Consider the following 18,255-nt stretch of genomic DNA (forward strand, 5'->3'; position numbering starts at 1 on the left):
TGATTTTTTAATGTGTAGAACAGGTTTTTTCAGTTCTACAAAAATCTTCACTTGCTCCATTCTAAGTTAGTTTGGAGTACGTTTTCACTGTGGAAACTTTCAAATCAGGCGTCAGTGGCCGGACACGCCCCCTTTTGAAGAAAAAATTCTGTTCCAAAGTAGAACTGTTCTACCTGACTAGGACTGCAGAAAAAAAAATGTGGAGAATTGCGATTGCTAAGATAGTCCGTTCTCCACCAGTTGCTCCTAAAAATCAGGCGCAAATCATGTGGAAACTTGGGCCCTATATGTTAAAAGCTCAACAAAGGAGGATTCGTTATTGGATCTAGCAATGGGGAATGAACCAGAGCAGATAAGAGAAGTAAAGGTCGTGGAACATCTGGGCAATAGTGACCATAATACTCTTTAAGATATCTAAAGATAAAAAGATACTGGGTTTTTTATCTGTTTTTTTGCTTCTCCCAGGAAATCACATGGTTCCAGATAGGGAGAACTCTGTCTGCTGTGTGACATCACAGGTAAGGCAGGTAAGTGATTGGTATGATTGTGGGCTAAGTTTTTCTTTTAAATTAACATGTTGCATATAACTAAATTCTAAAAACTAACCTTTATTTGTTTAACTAATTTAATAAACTATATAAGGTAAATACTTTGATTAACACGAAACTAATTAATTAAATAAATTAATGGGAAAACAGGAGATGTGTTGCTCCAAAATACGTGGGAGCTTCTGGACGTTTTGATCCAGGTCGACTACATCTGCGGTAAGTGTGTGGCTTTACGAACTTCGGCTCCGAGTTGAGGAGCTGGAGTCCGAGCTGCAGACATTGCGAGAGGGAGGGAGAAAGTAACCTTGGCGTTTTGCTCCAGGAGACAGCCACACCATCTAGATTAAATACTTTAGAATTGACACATGGTCAGGGACAGGAGGGTGTGACTGCGAGTGAGGCAAGGACAGGGTTCTAGGAGGTAGTATTGCAGGAGCCTTAGTCCCTGCACTTGTCCAACAGATTTGAGGCTCTTGTAAACCTTGTGGACAAGTGTGCAGACTGTAGGGTGGACGAGCAGACTGACCAAGGCACCATGGTGCAGAAAGCCATTCAAGTGGGGGGAGTAAAGAGGAAGGTGGTTGTAGTAAGAGACAGTATAGTTAGGGGGATAGATAGGGTTCTCTGCAGCTGAGAGCATGGGTCCAGAAGACTGTGTTGCCTACCCAGTGCCAGGGTAAAGGACACCTCTTCTGGGCTGGAGAAGAACTTGGACTGGGAGGGGGAAGATCCAGTTGTCATGGTACACGTAGGTACCAATGACATAGGTAGGACTAAGAAAGAGGTTCTGCTGAGAGAGTTTGAGCAGTTAGGGAGTAAATTGAAAACCACAACCACAAAGGTAATAATCTCTGCATTATTACCTGAGCCACGAGCAAATTAGCATAGGGTCAATAGAATCAGGGAGATGAATGCATGGCTCAGAGGTTTTTGTGGGAGAAGTGGGTTTCGATTCGTGGGGCACTGGCACCAATACTCGGGAAAGAGAGACTGTTCTGTGGGGACGGACTACACCTGAACTGTGCTGGGACCAGAGTTCGAGTGAATCAAATAACTAGGGAGGTTGACAGGGCTTTAAACTAAATAAGAGTGGTGGGGGGAGGAGGGTCCCATTGGAGAGAAATCGAGAATGCTAAAGAGAAAAGAAAAGGAGGCAATGCAGGAAAATGATTATGGTAAGGATAACCAGATTATTTCAGGAAGGGACAGAACATACAATCAAAAGAGCGCACTAACAAGTATGGTCCAGGTAAGAAAAAATAGAGATAAGACAAATAGGGCTATAGTACAAAATAATGTTAAGATGTCGAATAATGTTAAAAAAGACAAATCTAAAAGCACTGTATCTGAATGCACGAAGCATCAGTAATAAGGTAGACGAATTAACAGCGCAAATAGATGTAAACGGAAACAATATAGTTGCAATTATGGAGACATGGTTGCAGGGTGACCAGGGTTGGGAACTGAATATCCAAGGATATTCGATATTTAGGAAGGACAGGCAAAAAGGAAAAGAGGGTGATATGGTGTTATTAGTAAAGGATGAAATCAGAGCAATAGTGAGAAAGGATATTGACTCAGAAAATCAAGATGTAGAATCAGTCTGGGTGGAGCTAAGGAGCACAAAGGGGCAGAAAACATTGGTGGGAGTTGTCTATAGGTCTCCAAACAGTGGTAGTAATGTAGCGGGAAATTAGAGATGCATGTAAACAGGAAATTAGAGATGCATGTAACAAGGGTACGACAGTAATCGTAGCTGACTTTAATCTACATATAGACTGGCCAAAACAAATCAGAAATAATACTGTGGAAGATAAATTCCTGGAGTGTGTACGAATTGGTTTTCTAGACCAGTACATTGAGGAGCCTACTAGAGATCAGGCTATCCTAGATTGGGTATATAGAATGAGAATGGGTTCATTAACAGTCTTGTTGTGCGGGGCCCTTTAGAGAAGAGTGACCATAACATGATTGAATTCTTCATTAAGATGGAACGTGAAGTAGTCCAATCCAAAACTAGGTTCCTAAATCTAAACAAAGGAAACTACAAAGGTATCAGGAATGAATTGACTATGATAGATTGGGAAGATTTATTAAAAGGCATGACGGTGGATAGGCAATGGCTAACATTTAAGGAACGAATGCATGAATTGCAACAGTTATACATTCCTTTCTGGTGCAAAAACATGAAGGGAAAGGTGGCCCAACCATGGCTAACAAAAGAAATTAAGGATAGTATTAGATCCAAAGAAGAGTCATACAAAGTTGCCAGAAAAAGTAGCAAGCCTGAGGTTTGAGAGCAGTTTAGAATTCAGCATAAAAGAGATTGATTAAGAGGGGAAAAATAGAGTATGAGAGTAAACTTGCAAGGAACATAAAAAACGACTGCAAAAGTTTCTACAAGTATGTAAAAAGAAAAAGATTAGAGAAAACAAATGTAGGTCCTGTAGATAAATACGGGAGAATTTATAATGGGGAACAAGGAAATGGCAGAACAATTAAATAAATACTTTGGCTCTGTCTTCACAGAAGAGGACACAAATAATGTCCCAGAAATGCTAGGGAACCAAGGTTGTAGTGAGCAAGGGATAATTAAAGGAAATGATCACGAGTAAGAAAATAGTGCTGGAGAAACTAATGGGACTGAAAGCCGATAAATCCCCAGGGCCTAATAATCTGCATCCCAGAGTACGAAAATAGGTAGCCATGGAAATAGATGATGCATTGGTTGTCATCTTCCAAAATTCTGGAACAGTTCCTGTAGATTGGAGGGTGGAAAATGTAACCCCACTATTTAAAAAAGGAGGGAAAGAGAAAACAGAGAACTACAGACCGGTTAGCCTAACATCAGTAGTTGAGAAATTATAAGAGTCTATTATGAAGGATGTGATATCGGCACACTTAGATAATATCAACGGGATTTATGAAAGGAAAATTATGTTTGACAAACCTACTGGAGTTTTTTGAGAATGTAACTGGTAGAATTGATAATGGAGAACCAGTGGATGTAGTGTATTTGGATTTTTAGAAGGTCTTTGATGAAGTCCCACATAAAAGGTTAGTGTGCAAAATTAAAGCACATCGGATTGGGGGTAATATACTGGCATGGATTGAAAATTGGTTAACTGATAGGAAACAGAGAGTAGGAATAAACGGGTCTTTTTTGGGGTGGCGGGCAGTGACTTTGGGATGCCACAGGAATCAGTGCTTGGGCCTCAGCTATTCACAATATATATAAACGATTTTAATGAAGGTACCAAGTGTAATATTTTCAAGTTTGCTGATGACGTAAAACTAGATAGGTTTGTGAGTTGTGGGGAGGATGCAAAGACGCTGCAAGGTGATTTAGATAGGTTGAGTGAGTGGGCAAACACATGGCAGATGCAGTGTAACGTGGATAAATGTGAAGTTATCCAATTTGGTTGGAAAAACATAAAGACAAAGTATTATTTAAATGGTGATGGCTTGGGAAATGTCGATGTATAAAGGGAGCTTGGTGTCTTTGTATACCAGTCATTGAAAGCAATCATGCAGGTGCAGCAAGCAGTTAGGAAGGAAAATGGTATGTTGGCCTTCATTGCAAGAGGATTTGAGTACAGGAGCAAGGATGTCTTACTACAGTTATACAGGGCCTTGGTGAGACCACTTCTGGAGTATTGTATGCAGTTTTGGTCTCCTTACCTAAGAAAGTATATACTTGCCATAGAGGGAGTGGATGGATAGAGGATTGGCTATCTAACAGAAAACAGAGAGTCGGGAAAAATGGTTCATTCTCTGGTTAGCAACCAGTAACTAGTGGGGTGCCGCAGGGATCAGTGCTGGGACCCCAACTATTTACAATCTATAATAATGACTTGGAAGAAGGGACTGAATGTAATATAGCCAAGTTTTCTGACAATACAAAGATGGGAGGAAAAGCAATGTGTGAGGAGGACACAAAAAATCTGCAAAAGGACATAGACAGGCTAAGTGAGTGGGCAAAAATTTAGCTGATGGTGTGTAATGTCGGAAAGTGTGAGGTCATGCACTTTGGCAGAAAAAAAATCAAAGAGCAAGTTATTATTTAAATGGAGAAAGATTGCAAAGTGCCACAGTATAACGGGACCTGGGGGTACTTGTGCATGAAATGCATATTATGAACAAAAAAAGAATATTATGCAGGTACAGCAAGTGATCAGGAAGGCCAATGGTATCTTGGCCTTTATTGCAAAGGGGATGGAGTATAAAAGCAGGGAAGTCTTGCTCCAGCTATATAAGGTATTGGTGAGGCCACACCTAGAATACTGCGTGCAGTTTTGGTTTCCATATTTACGAAAGGATATACTTGTTTGGAGGTAGTTCAGAGAAGGTTCACTAGGTTGATTCTGGGGATGAGGGGGTTGACTTATGAGGAAAGGTTGAGTAGGTTGGGCCTCTACTCATTGGAATTCAGAAGAATGAGAGGTGATCTTATCGAAACGTATAAGATTATGATAGGGCCTGACAAGGTGGATGCAGAGAGGATGTTTCCACTGATGGGGGAGAGTAGAACGAGAGAGCATGATCTTAGAATAAGGGGCCGCCCATTTAAAACAGAGATGAAGAGAAATTTTTTGTCTCAGAGGGTTGTAATTCTGTGGAATTCGCTACCTCCGAGAGCTGTGGAAGCTGGGACATTGAATAAATTTAAGACAGAAATAGACAGTTTCTTAAACAATAAGGGGATAGGCAGTTATGGGGAGTGGGTGGGGAAGTGGAGCTGAGTCCATGATAGGATCAGCCATGATCTTATTGAATGGCGGAGCAGGCTTGAGTGGCCGTATGGCCTACTCTTGTTCCTATTTCTTATGTTCTTATATTCTATGAGTGCAGCGAAGGTTCACCAGACTGATTCCTGGGATAGCAGGACTGCCGTATGAGGAGAGATTGGGTCGACTAGGCCTGTATTCACTAGAGTTTAGAAGAATGAGAGGGGCTCTCATTGAAACATATAAAATTCTGACGGGGCTGGACAGACTAGATGCGGGGAGGATGTTTCCCCTGGCTGGGAAGTCTAGAACAAGGGGTCACAGTCTCAGGATACGGGGTAGGAAATTTAGGACTGAGATGAGGAGAAATTTCATCACTCAGAGGGTGGTGAACCTGTGGAATTCTCTGCCACAGAAGGCTGTGGAGACCAAGTCACTGAATATATTTAAGAAGGAGATAAATAGATTTCTAGACACAAAAGGCATCAAGGGGTATGGAGAAAAAGCGGGAAACTGGAGTTGAGATAGAGGATTAGCCATGATCATATTGAATGGTAGTGCAGGCTCGAAGTGCCAAATGGCCTACTCCTGCTCCTATTTTCTATGTTTCTATATTACTAATTGAGAAGACCAGGGTAATAAATTGGAAAAAAGCTGATTTTGACGGGCTGAGTATAGCATTTGGGAAAATAACATGGACAACAATATTGGCAAATAATGATGTAGAACAGCAATGGGAAATATATAAAATGATGTTCAACAGAGTCCAGAAAAAATATATTCGATTAATAAACCAGAACAAGTTCAACACTAATGAGGCACTGTAGATGAATAAAGCCATAAGGGAAAAATTGAGGGCAAGGAAAGAGACATATATTAAGTACATGGACAGTAGTGTAGAACATGATAAGGGAGAATATGAAGGGATCAGGAAAGAACTCATAAAAAAATTAGGAAAGCCAAAAGGAACTATGAAATTAAATTATCAAGGAACATAAAATAAAATAGTAAAATATTTTACAGGCACATAAATAAAAAAAGGAAGGTCAGAATGGGAATAGGGTCACTAAGGGATGGAAAGGATAATACCAATTGCAGAAATAGAGAGATGGCAGAGATATTCAATACTTTGCTTCAATATTTACCAGGGAGATAGAATAGATGGAGATGACATAGAATGATGAGATTAGTAATGAGTTAACTGAATTTAAAATAATATAATACTAAATAAACTAATTAAACTCAAAGAGAATAAAACTGCTGGTCCGGATGGATTACATCCTCACATTTTAAAGGAATCTAGTGAAGAGATAGCAGAGGCTTTACTGCACATATTTAGTAATTCTTTAGAAAAAGGTGCAGTGCCAGAGGACTTGTGGATAGCTAACATAATACCTATATTTAAGAAGGGAGATAGAACATGTCCAGGGAACTGTCGGTCAGTCAGCTTAACATTGGTAGTATGAAACATAATGGAATCCCTACTAAAGGAGAAAACAGAAGAACATACAAAAACAAAAAATATAGTAATAAATAATCAGCATGGATTTCAAAAGGGTAAGTCCTGCTTGACCAACCTAATTGATTGTTTTTAAAAGGTAACAGAGAGAAAGACTGTGGGGAGGTAAAGGTAATGCAGTAGATGTAATTTATTTAGATTTTTAAAAGGCCTTCAATAAGTACCACATAATAGACTAATGAATAAGAATAAGGTCAGAAAATGCAGTCAGGGAAAGTAGCGGAATAGATAGCTAGCTGGCTTCAAGACAGAAAGCAGAGAGTAGGGAAAAAGGGTAGCTATTCAGAATGGCAGAAGGTGGGAAGTGATGTTCCACAAGGATTAGTGCTGGAACACTGTTGTTCATAATTCATATTAATGATTAAGTCTTTGGAATCAAAAACACAATTTCTAAATTTGCGAATGACACCAACTTGGGGGGGGGATAGCCAATACTGAGGAGGACTGCAACAAATTACAAGACGACATTAATAAACTTCCAGAATGAGCATATAATTGGTAACATTAAATTCAACATAGATAAATGTGAGGTATTACATTTTGGTAGGAAAAATAAGGTGGTCACATATTACTTGGAAAATAAGAGTCTAAGGTTAGCAAGGCTATAACAAAAGCAAACCAAGCATGAGGGTTTATTTCAAGAGGGATAGAATTGAAAAGTAGTGATGTTATATGCTCGACTTGTATCGAAGCTTGGTTAGACCACATTTGGAATACCGTGTGTAATTCTGGTTGCCATCTTATAAAAAAAGATATAGAGGCACTGAAGATACTGCAAAGAAGATTTACAAGTATGATACCAGAAATGCGAGGATACAACTATCAGGAAAGGATGAACAGGCTGGATTTCTTTTCTCCTGAAACGAGAAGACTATCTAATAGAGATCTTTAAAATCATGAAAGGTTTAGATAGAGTAGATACAGAGAGACTGTTTCAACTTGTGGCAAAGAGCACAATTAGAGGCCATCACTATAAGAATGCCACTAAGAAGTCAAATAGGGAATTCAGAAGACATTTCTTTACCCAGAGAATGATGAGAATCTGGAACTGGTTCCAAAGGGAGTGGTTGAAGCGAATAGTTTAGATGCATTTAAGAGGCGGTTAGATAAGCATACGAGGGAGAAAGGAATAGAGGGTTATGCTGATAGTGTTAGATAAGGAAAAACGGGAGGTGGCTCGAGTGGAACATCAACACCAGCACGGACTGGTTGGGCCGAATACCTGTTTCTGTGCCATATATCCTATGTAATCCTAGATCAATGCAAGTTGTTGCTGTTGTTGTTGTTGTTAATATACATTAAAAACCCTCAGGGGTAATATTAAGCAGTTGGTTTTAAGATAACACCAGCCTTGAGGTTTTACTTATTTTTCAAGTTTACTGCATGTTATCAATTTATTTTTTCCTGGGGAGACTTCAAACTAACTGAGTGTCTTTGGCCATCTGCAACTTTCTGATCCCCAACACAGGATACCACTTAAAACCATGGGTTTACTTCGGGGACTTCCTCTGACTGGCCCACAGGAATAAATGGAGAGTGTGACAGCATAAGAGGATGAGACCAACCCACCACTACCCTGACTCTCCTCCCCCCATTAAAAGTTCAGTGGCTCTTACAAAGGCATGAGTGAAGAGCTGCAGACTTAGATTCACTAAGCAAGCCCGGCATGAACTGTGCTAGCTTCCACCCTCAATGTTAAAGCCCAGAGTAAGTGCCTGTACAGTTCTTTTTTTAAAATTAATTTATGGGATGTTGACGTTGCTGACAAGATCAGCACTTATTGTCCATTCCTAATTGCCATTGAGAAGGTGGTGGTGAGCTGCCTTACCACTACAGTCTGAGTGATGAAAGTACTCCTACAATGCTGTTAGGGAGGGAGTTCGAGGATTTTGATCCAGTGATGATGAAGGAATGGCGATATATTTCAAAGTCAGGATATTGTGTGACTTGGAGGGGAACTTGGAGGTGGTGATGTTCCCATGGGTTTGCTGCCTTTATTCTTGTAAGTGGTAGAGGTCACGGGTTTGGGAGATGCTGTCGAAGAAAATATTGCTATCAACTTTTACATCACGACCTGCTTCCAGGCAACAATTTATCTTGCGTTACCTCTGTGGTGTGGTGTGGTCACAGACTGCAATGAAGCTGCCAATTGAGGTCTTCATCAAAGAAAATGCTTCTCTGATATTGCCACATATGAGGGCAGTGGTCAGCTGCAAATTCTGGCAGATGGAGCTCAATATTTGTCCACAAGTGTGATTCTCATCAAAGATCATTCTTTTCAGAGCAAAACTTCTGAGATTTGAGACGACTGGTTCCTCAGAGAAAGATACCCTACCCATCTTTACAATGTCCATTCAGGAACAGCTGAATCCTCTTCCAACCCTCCAACTCACTCATGCCCTTAACTCACTCAGTATAAATTGCTCAACAGCAGATTTCAGCCCTGTGAGATGGTCTCAGAGTTACCAAGTTGTAAAGAGGTTGTGTGTGTAGAGGGTGGAAGAGAGGGATAATGCTCAGAGGTGGAGGTGGATAATAATCAGTCTGCCCCACCCAGAGAGAAGAACCAGGTAGAGGCAGCATCATTCTGCAGTTTTCTGCCTGATGGGTGGAGTAACCTACTTGCAGCAGATGCTGTCAATGCTTTAACATAAGGAACTGCAGTTGGGTCAGGCCCACCGATCTCTCCATCACTGAGTCAATGTGGGGCCTCCCCAGCAGCTCCACTGTCTGCCCCTTGTAATGAGAAAGCTGTTTTGCATTAGAGACTGTCCTCCCTCCCCTCTGCTATTGTGTGATATTTCTCCAACAACAACTGTAACAACATTAGGGGATGCCAAGCATCTGAAAGCTTTTCCCAGCAGAAAGCTACTGTTATAGGAAGGACAAGTGCTAGAAGGACTCTCTAACATCAGAGGGTGAAATTGCAAGAACTCTTTGCGAGAAAGGTTTGTGAAGGGAGTTCCAAACACATACTCTAGGTGAAAGAGTTAGAAAGCTGTTGAGCCATGGTGCATGATGAATTTTCATTTCATTTAAGAAGTGAGGGCAAGCAGTGGAGAGGGGGTTCCCTTGGTGTTATAATGAATAAAGGAAGATGGATGTTTTCTTACTTGGCGTCATCAGGTCATTGAATTTATTTTGGCATTGGTCTGCAGTCCTGAGTGAAGAGAGATAACACTCAGACGGCTGAAAAGGCAGTACCAGCTGCAAGGCGGGAGTTCTTGCACCAGGCGCAGAAGTCCCAAATACCGTGAGCTATATTGGGCTTCCCGCCCCCGAGAGGAAGTGGAGCGCAAACAGATGCAAATATTTCAGCACTATGTGGTGGGACACGTAGCACTGGTGGGAAGACAGGGCCCTGCCCTACCATTAAAGGGGCAGGCCAAGCAGCTGACTCTGTGGGAGGGAGACAAGGCCATCACTGGACCATCAGGGAGTAGGGTGCCGTGACAGAAGCCCGGCACGCAAGCGGAGTGGCGGGCTGCAGGATTGCAGCACAGACCCCGTGATCTGCAATCAAGAAGGCCGCGACCGGTAAGTCGGACATTTTGTAATTTTTCACTGTTGTCCCTTCCCATTAATTTTCGCCCAGCGATCGGGCTACAGCCTGATACGTGGCCTGCGAAGCTGTCGTGGGCATCGTCCGCAGCTGCTTCATGGGGCGCAACCGAATTTTCACTCCGGGGCGAAAACGGGTCGCTGTGCAGTGGCCTGGGGCGCTATTGGTAGGAGCGAGGTGATACCGGTTAGCGCCGCCGCTAAACTCCTGTGGAATTTCGTGGGAGTCAATAGCGGTGCTATGCCTGGATGAAAAGTCATTTGCGACCCATTAGCGTCCCCAGGGGGTGCTAATGGGAGCTGCAAACTATGCAAATATTTCCCCCAAAGCCTCCACATGGCTCTCATGTCTCCTTTCACTGCTTTCCTCCCATGAGAACCCAGCAACAATTCCCGCATCTTCATCTGCTCCATCAACACTTCTAAGTTAGTACAGGTAACTCTCGATTATCTGGTCCCTGGGGATTTGGGCTATTCCGGGTAAACGATTTTGCCGCTAGGGCTAGTGCACGTCTCAGAGCTGAAATTTAACGGTGATAGAACCAACCACGAAGATTTAGCTCATGTTATCATAGCATGAACGTAATAAAATACATGACAATGGATTCATCTGCTTCAATTTATGTGTGCTTGCTAGTTGAAGTGATCGAGATTTTCACGTGTGTGACAGTTATTTAATGCCTGTGTCAGTTGCGAAGTGAGAAAGTAGTGCACGGCTGAGTCAATTTGTTCAGTTGCGAAGTGAGAAAGGAGTGCACGGCTGAGTCAATTTGTGTGTGATTGACACTTGAGGCGATTGAGATATTCACGTGTGCGACAGTTTTAAAAATCGCCGTTACAACGGGTTCTCCATTAGATCTGTGTACGGATAATCGAGAGTTGCCTGTATCAGAAAAAGTGTGAGCTCTGTGCTTGTGTCTTTCTGCTGGGGAATTGGCTGGGGCACTTGTGCTGAGAAGGCCGCTATGAAGTCATTAGGCATTTGTTGCCTCTTCTGAATTTCTTCTTGCAGAAGCCCTTAAAAGTTACATAGCTAATCATTGGAGTTGAAGATGCCGACAAATACTGCAAGAAAATTTGCTTTGCTGCATGCTCTCCAAGAAACTGCTGCCACTTTATGCAGGTGGCAAGAAACTCGTTTGGAGCATAAATGCTGGCATGAATCTGTTAGGTTGAATGGTCTGTTTCTGTGCAGTAAATACTTTGCAATTTTACACAGTTTTTAAATTATGAAGCAACAAATTTCCTGTACCCCCAGCATCTCCGTCCCATTTTAGGCGGCAGTTGTACTCCTGGGCATGAGTATGCTGATTAACTGACCTCACGAATTCCAATAGAATCAGCTGAATACAACACTTACAGGTGGAGCCCGACCGACCACCCAACTGGCCCAGAAAAAATGTCAGGCCAAGATATTGTTGCTGATGAAAGGGAACACAGGACTCTGTGCTCTGCGGATTGTTCCCAGGGACCGAGACAGACATCATCTGCTGTTGGAGAGCCATTAACTCGGTGAAATACGCACTTTAGTCTTCCCGAAACTTGCTGGTTTTCCAGAGCAAGGGGATGTTCACAGCCGAGTGTTGCAGATTGACGCAATCCAAGGTCCAGGATTAAGTGCTGAGTGACGCACGAAAGATTGGTGCAGTCGCCACAAAGGCATGATGGGGAAGAGCCACAGTTTAAGGCCCTTCCGCCACGGTAAACCCAGGGGATCAAATCAGACCCCCCTCGGGCTGTACTTGTTAATCTGCTTGAATACATAGAGCACCATGTACTGAAAAACACCTGTGTTGTGCCATGTATAATGAAAGTCTCTGCACTGTTTAGTGACTTGTAAAGAAATGTAAATGTATCCCCATCAGTTCCGTGTACTGCTTTCATCTGCATAGTGCTACATGTAACGTGATTCGTGATCAGTATTTAAATGTATCCTGGAATGTAATGTAAACCTGTTCTCATCTGCTCCATGTTTTGCCTTATTTGCACAGTGCTACATGTAACGTGATTTATGGAATGTACTAAACTGTACCTTGAAATGAAATGCACGCTAGTGCATTGTATGGAACTGCTGTCAGCATCCAAACAAATTGTATGGAATTGCTGACTGCAATGTACTGAGCTATTTTCCAGTGTATTGTGAGAATTTTATATGAATAAAGTATATTTTGGGGGAAAAAAAGGGAAACAGCATTAAGATTGTGATCCAGAATAAGGCCTCATATAAAACATAGTAATGAAAACATACATAGTGTTAATTTTGTTAAGAGACACTGTCCTAAAATGTTTCTCCCCTTCCCCAAATGTTAGCAATATATGTATTAGGAGTATGGATGAAAGTGCTTCTATTTTCACCCATGATTTTTTTTTGATATATGAATTTTGTACTCAAAGTGAGGGATATTAGTATTAGGATTGGGACTCTGTCTATTTCTGTTGGTCAGCATCTACAGCACGCACTCTCAGGTCAGGTATAAGCCAGTGAAGCTACTTTTTCTCAACATGTCTCAGCTCCAACCTTAGAAGAGCATTCTCCATTTCCCATACAAACTCCCCTCCTCCATTGCTAATTTTGTGACAATTTTGCAGTTGTCTTTGGCCCATCCCTAAGACTACAAAAACTGAGAGCACCTATTAAGCAGCAGGCAGAAACATTTTCATTCTGTAGTGTAGATTGGAACCCAGGTCTCAGAGGTCAAAGGCCAATGTCTAACTAATTGTATTACCCTCTTTTCTTTTATCTTCACTTTTCAATTCATGCATACATTCTGTTAGTTTTGCTTTCAAATTTGACAATAAGTGGAAGAGAGATTCAACACAAGAAACAAACCTTGTATAGTTGCATTCATATTGTCCACCTGCATGAAGAGAAAACTGTGTTACAAGGGTAAGTTAACAAGTATAAGTAAACAATATTTTATCTTGCTCGTTTCTTACCAATGCTAAATGGTTACATGTCAGGGATAAGATCAACAGCACTGTAATGGTGAAGTCCATCTTCTGCTCTCCGAGCTACGCGAGCCTCTAGCCTTAGCTGAACAAAGTGAAAGATGGTGTTAAATGTTATAGACATAAAACGTGTGTAATGTCATCTTCTTAAAACACAAATAACTCCTGCTTTTGGACCTAAAAATTATTTTACCCTGCTGAAAACATGGAACAACTTAATTGGAGATCAGTTACCAAAGATAGAGGCTTAGCAATTAGGGAAGTTTGCACCATCTGTTAATGCCATGGGGGGGGGGTGGGGGGGTGGCGGTTGGGAGGTGGAGATGGCGGAGAGGGAGCGGGCGAGATGGGGGTTACATTTTCTGGCAGCTTTCCGGGCGGCATATGGTGTTTATGGGTCAGTAAATCGTTTTATCCCTGAACAGAAACACAACCATTTCCTATCAATACTCGACTCAACATCTGAACCTAAACACCAGTTGTTCAACATTCACAAAAAACATTACACTTGCAGTGAAATGCACACCCCCTTCCGTTGATGCAGCTCTTGGTAATTAAATGTTTATCGATACAGCTCAATAGTATAATTCCATCTGCCTAAACTGAAAACCAAATACGATTAAAGTACATTCACGACCGGTGGTGGTGGATTCAGACTCTATTATGACAAGACTAACAGCTGGATTTCAAATGGTTAGGTCCAGATACTCAGATGTCCGTTAGGGACAGAAAATAGCTAAACCTATAAATGAGACTCTACTGAACCTGGTCCCAGGTAAGATACTTATACGTATTTTCCAGAAACCCTTTAATAAATGAATGGACATCACAGGATTCACTGTTGGGAACTACATTTGCTCTCATGCACCTCTCAGCCCTTGCAACACAACAGAGAATGTAGACATTTCAGCTACTCATTTATTATATAGAGAAATATATGTAATGAACCAGCATTATATGTTCCAGGATATGTAAGAAGAATTTGATGTAATTATTGACCCTTCATGAATTATACAATGCGAATCGACCATATGTTTTTACCAATCAATCAATGGGTGAACTCCATTGTTGTCGTGGAGCAGGCAGAGGATGGTGAAAAACTTTTGGGGACAGCCGAAACGGAGGAGGACGCACCATAGTCCCTCGGGGTTGACAGTGTTAAAGGCCTTTGTGAGGTCAAAGAAGGCCATATACAAGGGTTAGTGCTGTTCCCTGCATTTCTCTTGTAATTGCCACGTGGTGAAGATCATGTCCGTTGTACTCCTAAGTGGATGGAATCCGCATTGTGAGTCTAGGAGGTGCTCTTCAGCCACAGAGAGAAGACAGTTGAGGAGGATTCTAGCGATGACTTTCCCAGTGGCTGACAGCAGGGAGATTCCTCAGGATTAGTGCTGTTCCCTGCATTTCTTTGTAGTTGCCATAATCGGAATTGTCCCCTTTTTTAAAGATGGTCACGATTACATCTCTGAGATCTCCCGGCATGCTCTCCTCCTTTCAGATAAGAGAGATCATGCCAATAGTGCTTCTCCGCCATACTTTAGTGCCTCAGCGGGGATTACATCTGCTTCTGATGCCTTTGTGTTCTTGAGCTGATGGATGGCCTTTTCTACCTCATGCAGGACTGGGGTTTTGCTGAGATGGTGGCGGGTAGCATGCTGTGGGATGGAGTCGAGAACACTCATCTCAAAGGCAGAGTCTCGATTAAGGAGATCTTCGCAGTGCTCCTTCCAGCGGGTCCTGACTGCCTCGATGTCCTTAATGAGTGCCTCCCCATTCATGGTCAGAAGTGGGGTGGAGCCTTGAGTGCTTGGGCCTTAGGTGGACTTGACTGCCGTGAAGAATCCTTGCACGTCATGGCTGTTGGCCAGCTGTTGAATCTCCTGTGCTTTCTCCACCCACCAGCTATTCTTTAGGTCACAGGTTTTTTGTTGGACCTCGGTCTTCAGCCATCTCTACAGCTACTCTGCTGCTTCCGAATTAGATTGCTGCTTTAAGTTCAGAAATGCCCTGCACTTACAGTCTATTAGCTCCTGGATCTCCTGGTCATTCTCATCAAACCAGTCCTGATGTGACCAACAGATCCACCACAGACTCAATCCATGTCCAGATCTGGGTCAAGCAGGGCTGCGTCATTGCGCCGACGCTCTTCTCGATTATCTTCGCTGCAATACATCTCACGCACAATAAGCTCAACGCTGGAGTGGAACTAAACTATAGAACCAATGGGAACCTGTTCAACCTTCGTCACCTCCAGGCTAGATGCAAGGTCATGTCATCCTCTGTCATCGAACTACAGTATGCGGATGATGCTTGCGTCTGCGCACATTCAGGGGCTGAACTCCAAGCCATCGTCAACCTATTCACTGAGGTGTACAAAAGCATGGGCCTTACACTAAACATCCGTAAGACAAAGGTCCTCCACCAACCTGACCCCGCCACACAACATTGCCCCCCAGTCATCAGAATCCATGGCGCAGCCTTGGACAATGTGGATCATTTTCCATACCTTGGGAGCCTATTATCAGAAAGGGCAGACATCGACGACGAGGTCCAACACCGCCTACAGTGCACCAGCACAGCTTTCAGTCACCTGAGGAAGAGAGTGTTTGAAGACCAGGACCTCAAATCTGGCACCAAGCTTATGATCTACAGGGCTGTGGTGATACCAGCCCTCCTATATGGCTCAGAGATGTGGACCATATACAATAGACACCTCAAAGCACTGGAGAAATACCACCAACGCTGCCTCCGCAAAATCCTGTAACTCCACTGTGAGGATAGACGCACCAATGTCAGTGTTCTCGGTCAGGTCAACATCCCCAGCATCGAAGCACTGACCACACTCGACCTGCTCTATTCGGAAATCCTATACGGCAAGCGAGCCCCAGCTAGGCAGAGGAAACATTTCAAGGATACCCTCAAAGCCTCCTTGATAAAGTGCAACATCCCCACCGGCACCTGGGAGTCCCTGGCCCAAGACCACCCTTAGGGGAGGACGAGCATCTGGGAGGGCGTTGAGCATCTCGAGTCTCAGCTTCGAGAGCATGCAGAAAACAAGCGCAGGCAGCAGAAGGAGCATGCGGCAAACCAGACTCCCCACCCACCTTTTCCTTCAACGACTGTGTGTCCCACCTGTGACAAGAGACTGTAATTCCCGTATTGGACTGTACAGTCACCTGAGAACTCATTTTTAGAGTGGAAACAAGTCTTCCTCGATTTTGAGGGACTGCCTATGATGATGATGAATTCCATTGCAACGATTGGAGATAATCTGTGATAAGATCATTTTTATCTGCAATTATGTCATGAAGAAAAAAAAATCGACAAACATCGGATGGCAGCTAATATTTTTCAAGCACGCACGTTCCTTTGTTCCCCATTCCCCTACATTGAGTTCAATATATTCAGATCATAACCATTGCTCCCATTTTTTTCAGATAGCAGGTGCTAGTACATAATCTGCTATCAGCATTTACAGTTCCTCTAGACCCATCTTTTACATTACATAGGATTACATAGGATATATAGCATAGAATCAGACCATTCAGCCCAACCAGTCCATGCCGATGTTTATGCTCCACTCGCGCCACCTCCCGTCTTTCCTCATCTAACTCTGTCAACATAACCCTCTATTCCCTTCTCCCTCATATGCTTATCTGGCCTCCCCTTACATGTATCTATACTATTTTCCTCAACTACTCCCTGTGGTAGCAAGTTCCACAATCTCAACAATCTCTGGGTAAAGGGGTTTCTCCTGAATTCCTTATTTGATTTCTTGATAACTATCTTATATTGATGGTCTCCAGTCATGCTCTTCCCCACAAGTGGAAACACTATCTCTGTATCTACTCTATCAAAATCTTTCATAATTTTAAAAACCACTATTAGGTCACCCCTCGGCCTACATTTTTCAAACTAAGAGATCCAGCCTGTTTATCCTTTTCTGATAGGTATACCCTCGCATTTCTAATATCATCCATGTAAATCGTTTCTGCATCCTCTCCAGTGCATCTATATCCCTTTTATAATATGGCGACGAAAATTGTACACAGTACTCCGAGTGTGGTCTAATTAAGGTTCAATACACGTTTAGCTTAACTTCACTACTTTTCAATTCTATCCCTTTAGAAATAAATCCTAGTGCTTGGGTTTGTTCTTTTTATGGCCTTGTTAACCTATGTCGCTACTTTTAATGATTTGTGTGTTTGTACTTCGAGATCCCTTTGCTCCTCTACCCCACCCAGTCTTGCAAGTAATGTGACCTCCCTATTCTTCTGACCAAAATGCAGTACCTCACATTTATCTGTGTTGAATTTCATTTGCCAAATATATGCCCATTCTGCAAGTTGATTGTTGTCTCAAAGGTAAGTGAGAGCAAGGCTGGCAGTTAAGAAGTGGAAAGTATGAGTGAGGTGAAGTTAAGAAATGTAGCAATGCTAAAATGGAGGAAGGTGCTTGGGGTTGTGCAAGGCAATTGCTGTGTTCTGGGCAGCATAATATAGAATAGTGAGTTGGAGGCACCTTTGACCAGAGAGTCCTGTGATGGGACAGTTATGAAAGTATTTCTTTAAGAGGATGAATGACGTTTCGGTGCTCAGGAAGAAAAGGGAGAAATGTCTAGTACATTACCTTGCCTGCTGAGAATATTATATTTCTTGCAGCACAGTTCTGCAGTCCTGTGGGTGAGAAAGTTGACAGTAAATGCCAGTGCCAACTCCTTCCAGGTGGCACAGGGTGATTCATGAATGATTTGGTGGCATCCACACTCAGGAGCCTGTTCTTCCTGTCTTCAATGCCCCCAGGAAGGCTTCGCAGACTGAACAAGTGAAGTTGTGAATTGTTCTCCTCTGGTTTGGTACTATGTCCTTCTGATCTCTGGACACAGATCGACAGAAATATGAATATTCAAATGCCAAGTGTAATCAAAAAGATTGTTAAGATAAGCAATTAA

General features: G+C 42.6%; 1 protein-coding gene across 5 annotated transcripts in view; it reads right to left on the reverse strand.

The window, feature by feature from the left end:
* The window catches only part of LOC139279422 (embryonic protein UVS.2-like), a 604,554-nt gene that overhangs the window by 481,679 nt on the left and 104,620 nt on the right, over positions 1–18,255 (reverse strand). For 3 of the 5 annotated variants that reach the window (XM_070898547.1, XM_070898546.1, XM_070898545.1), the window contains exons 2-3: positions 13,293–13,389; positions 13,186–13,213 (exon numbers count right to left, since the gene is read on the reverse strand). In XM_070898547.1, the coding sequence (XP_070754648.1) occupies positions 13,186–13,213; positions 13,293–13,352 (88 nt within the window). In that variant the 5' untranslated portion in view covers positions 13,353–13,389. Of the gene's footprint in view, positions 1–13,185; positions 13,214–13,292; positions 13,390–18,255 lie in introns of those variants that run through there. The other 2 variants (XM_070898548.1, XM_070898549.1) reach the window with 1 other exon arrangement.

The sequence above is a fragment of the Pristiophorus japonicus genome, chromosome 14 (genome assembly GCF_044704955.1).
Source record: "Pristiophorus japonicus isolate sPriJap1 chromosome 14, sPriJap1.hap1, whole genome shotgun sequence".
NCBI lineage: Eukaryota > Metazoa > Chordata > Chondrichthyes > Pristiophoridae > Pristiophorus > Pristiophorus japonicus.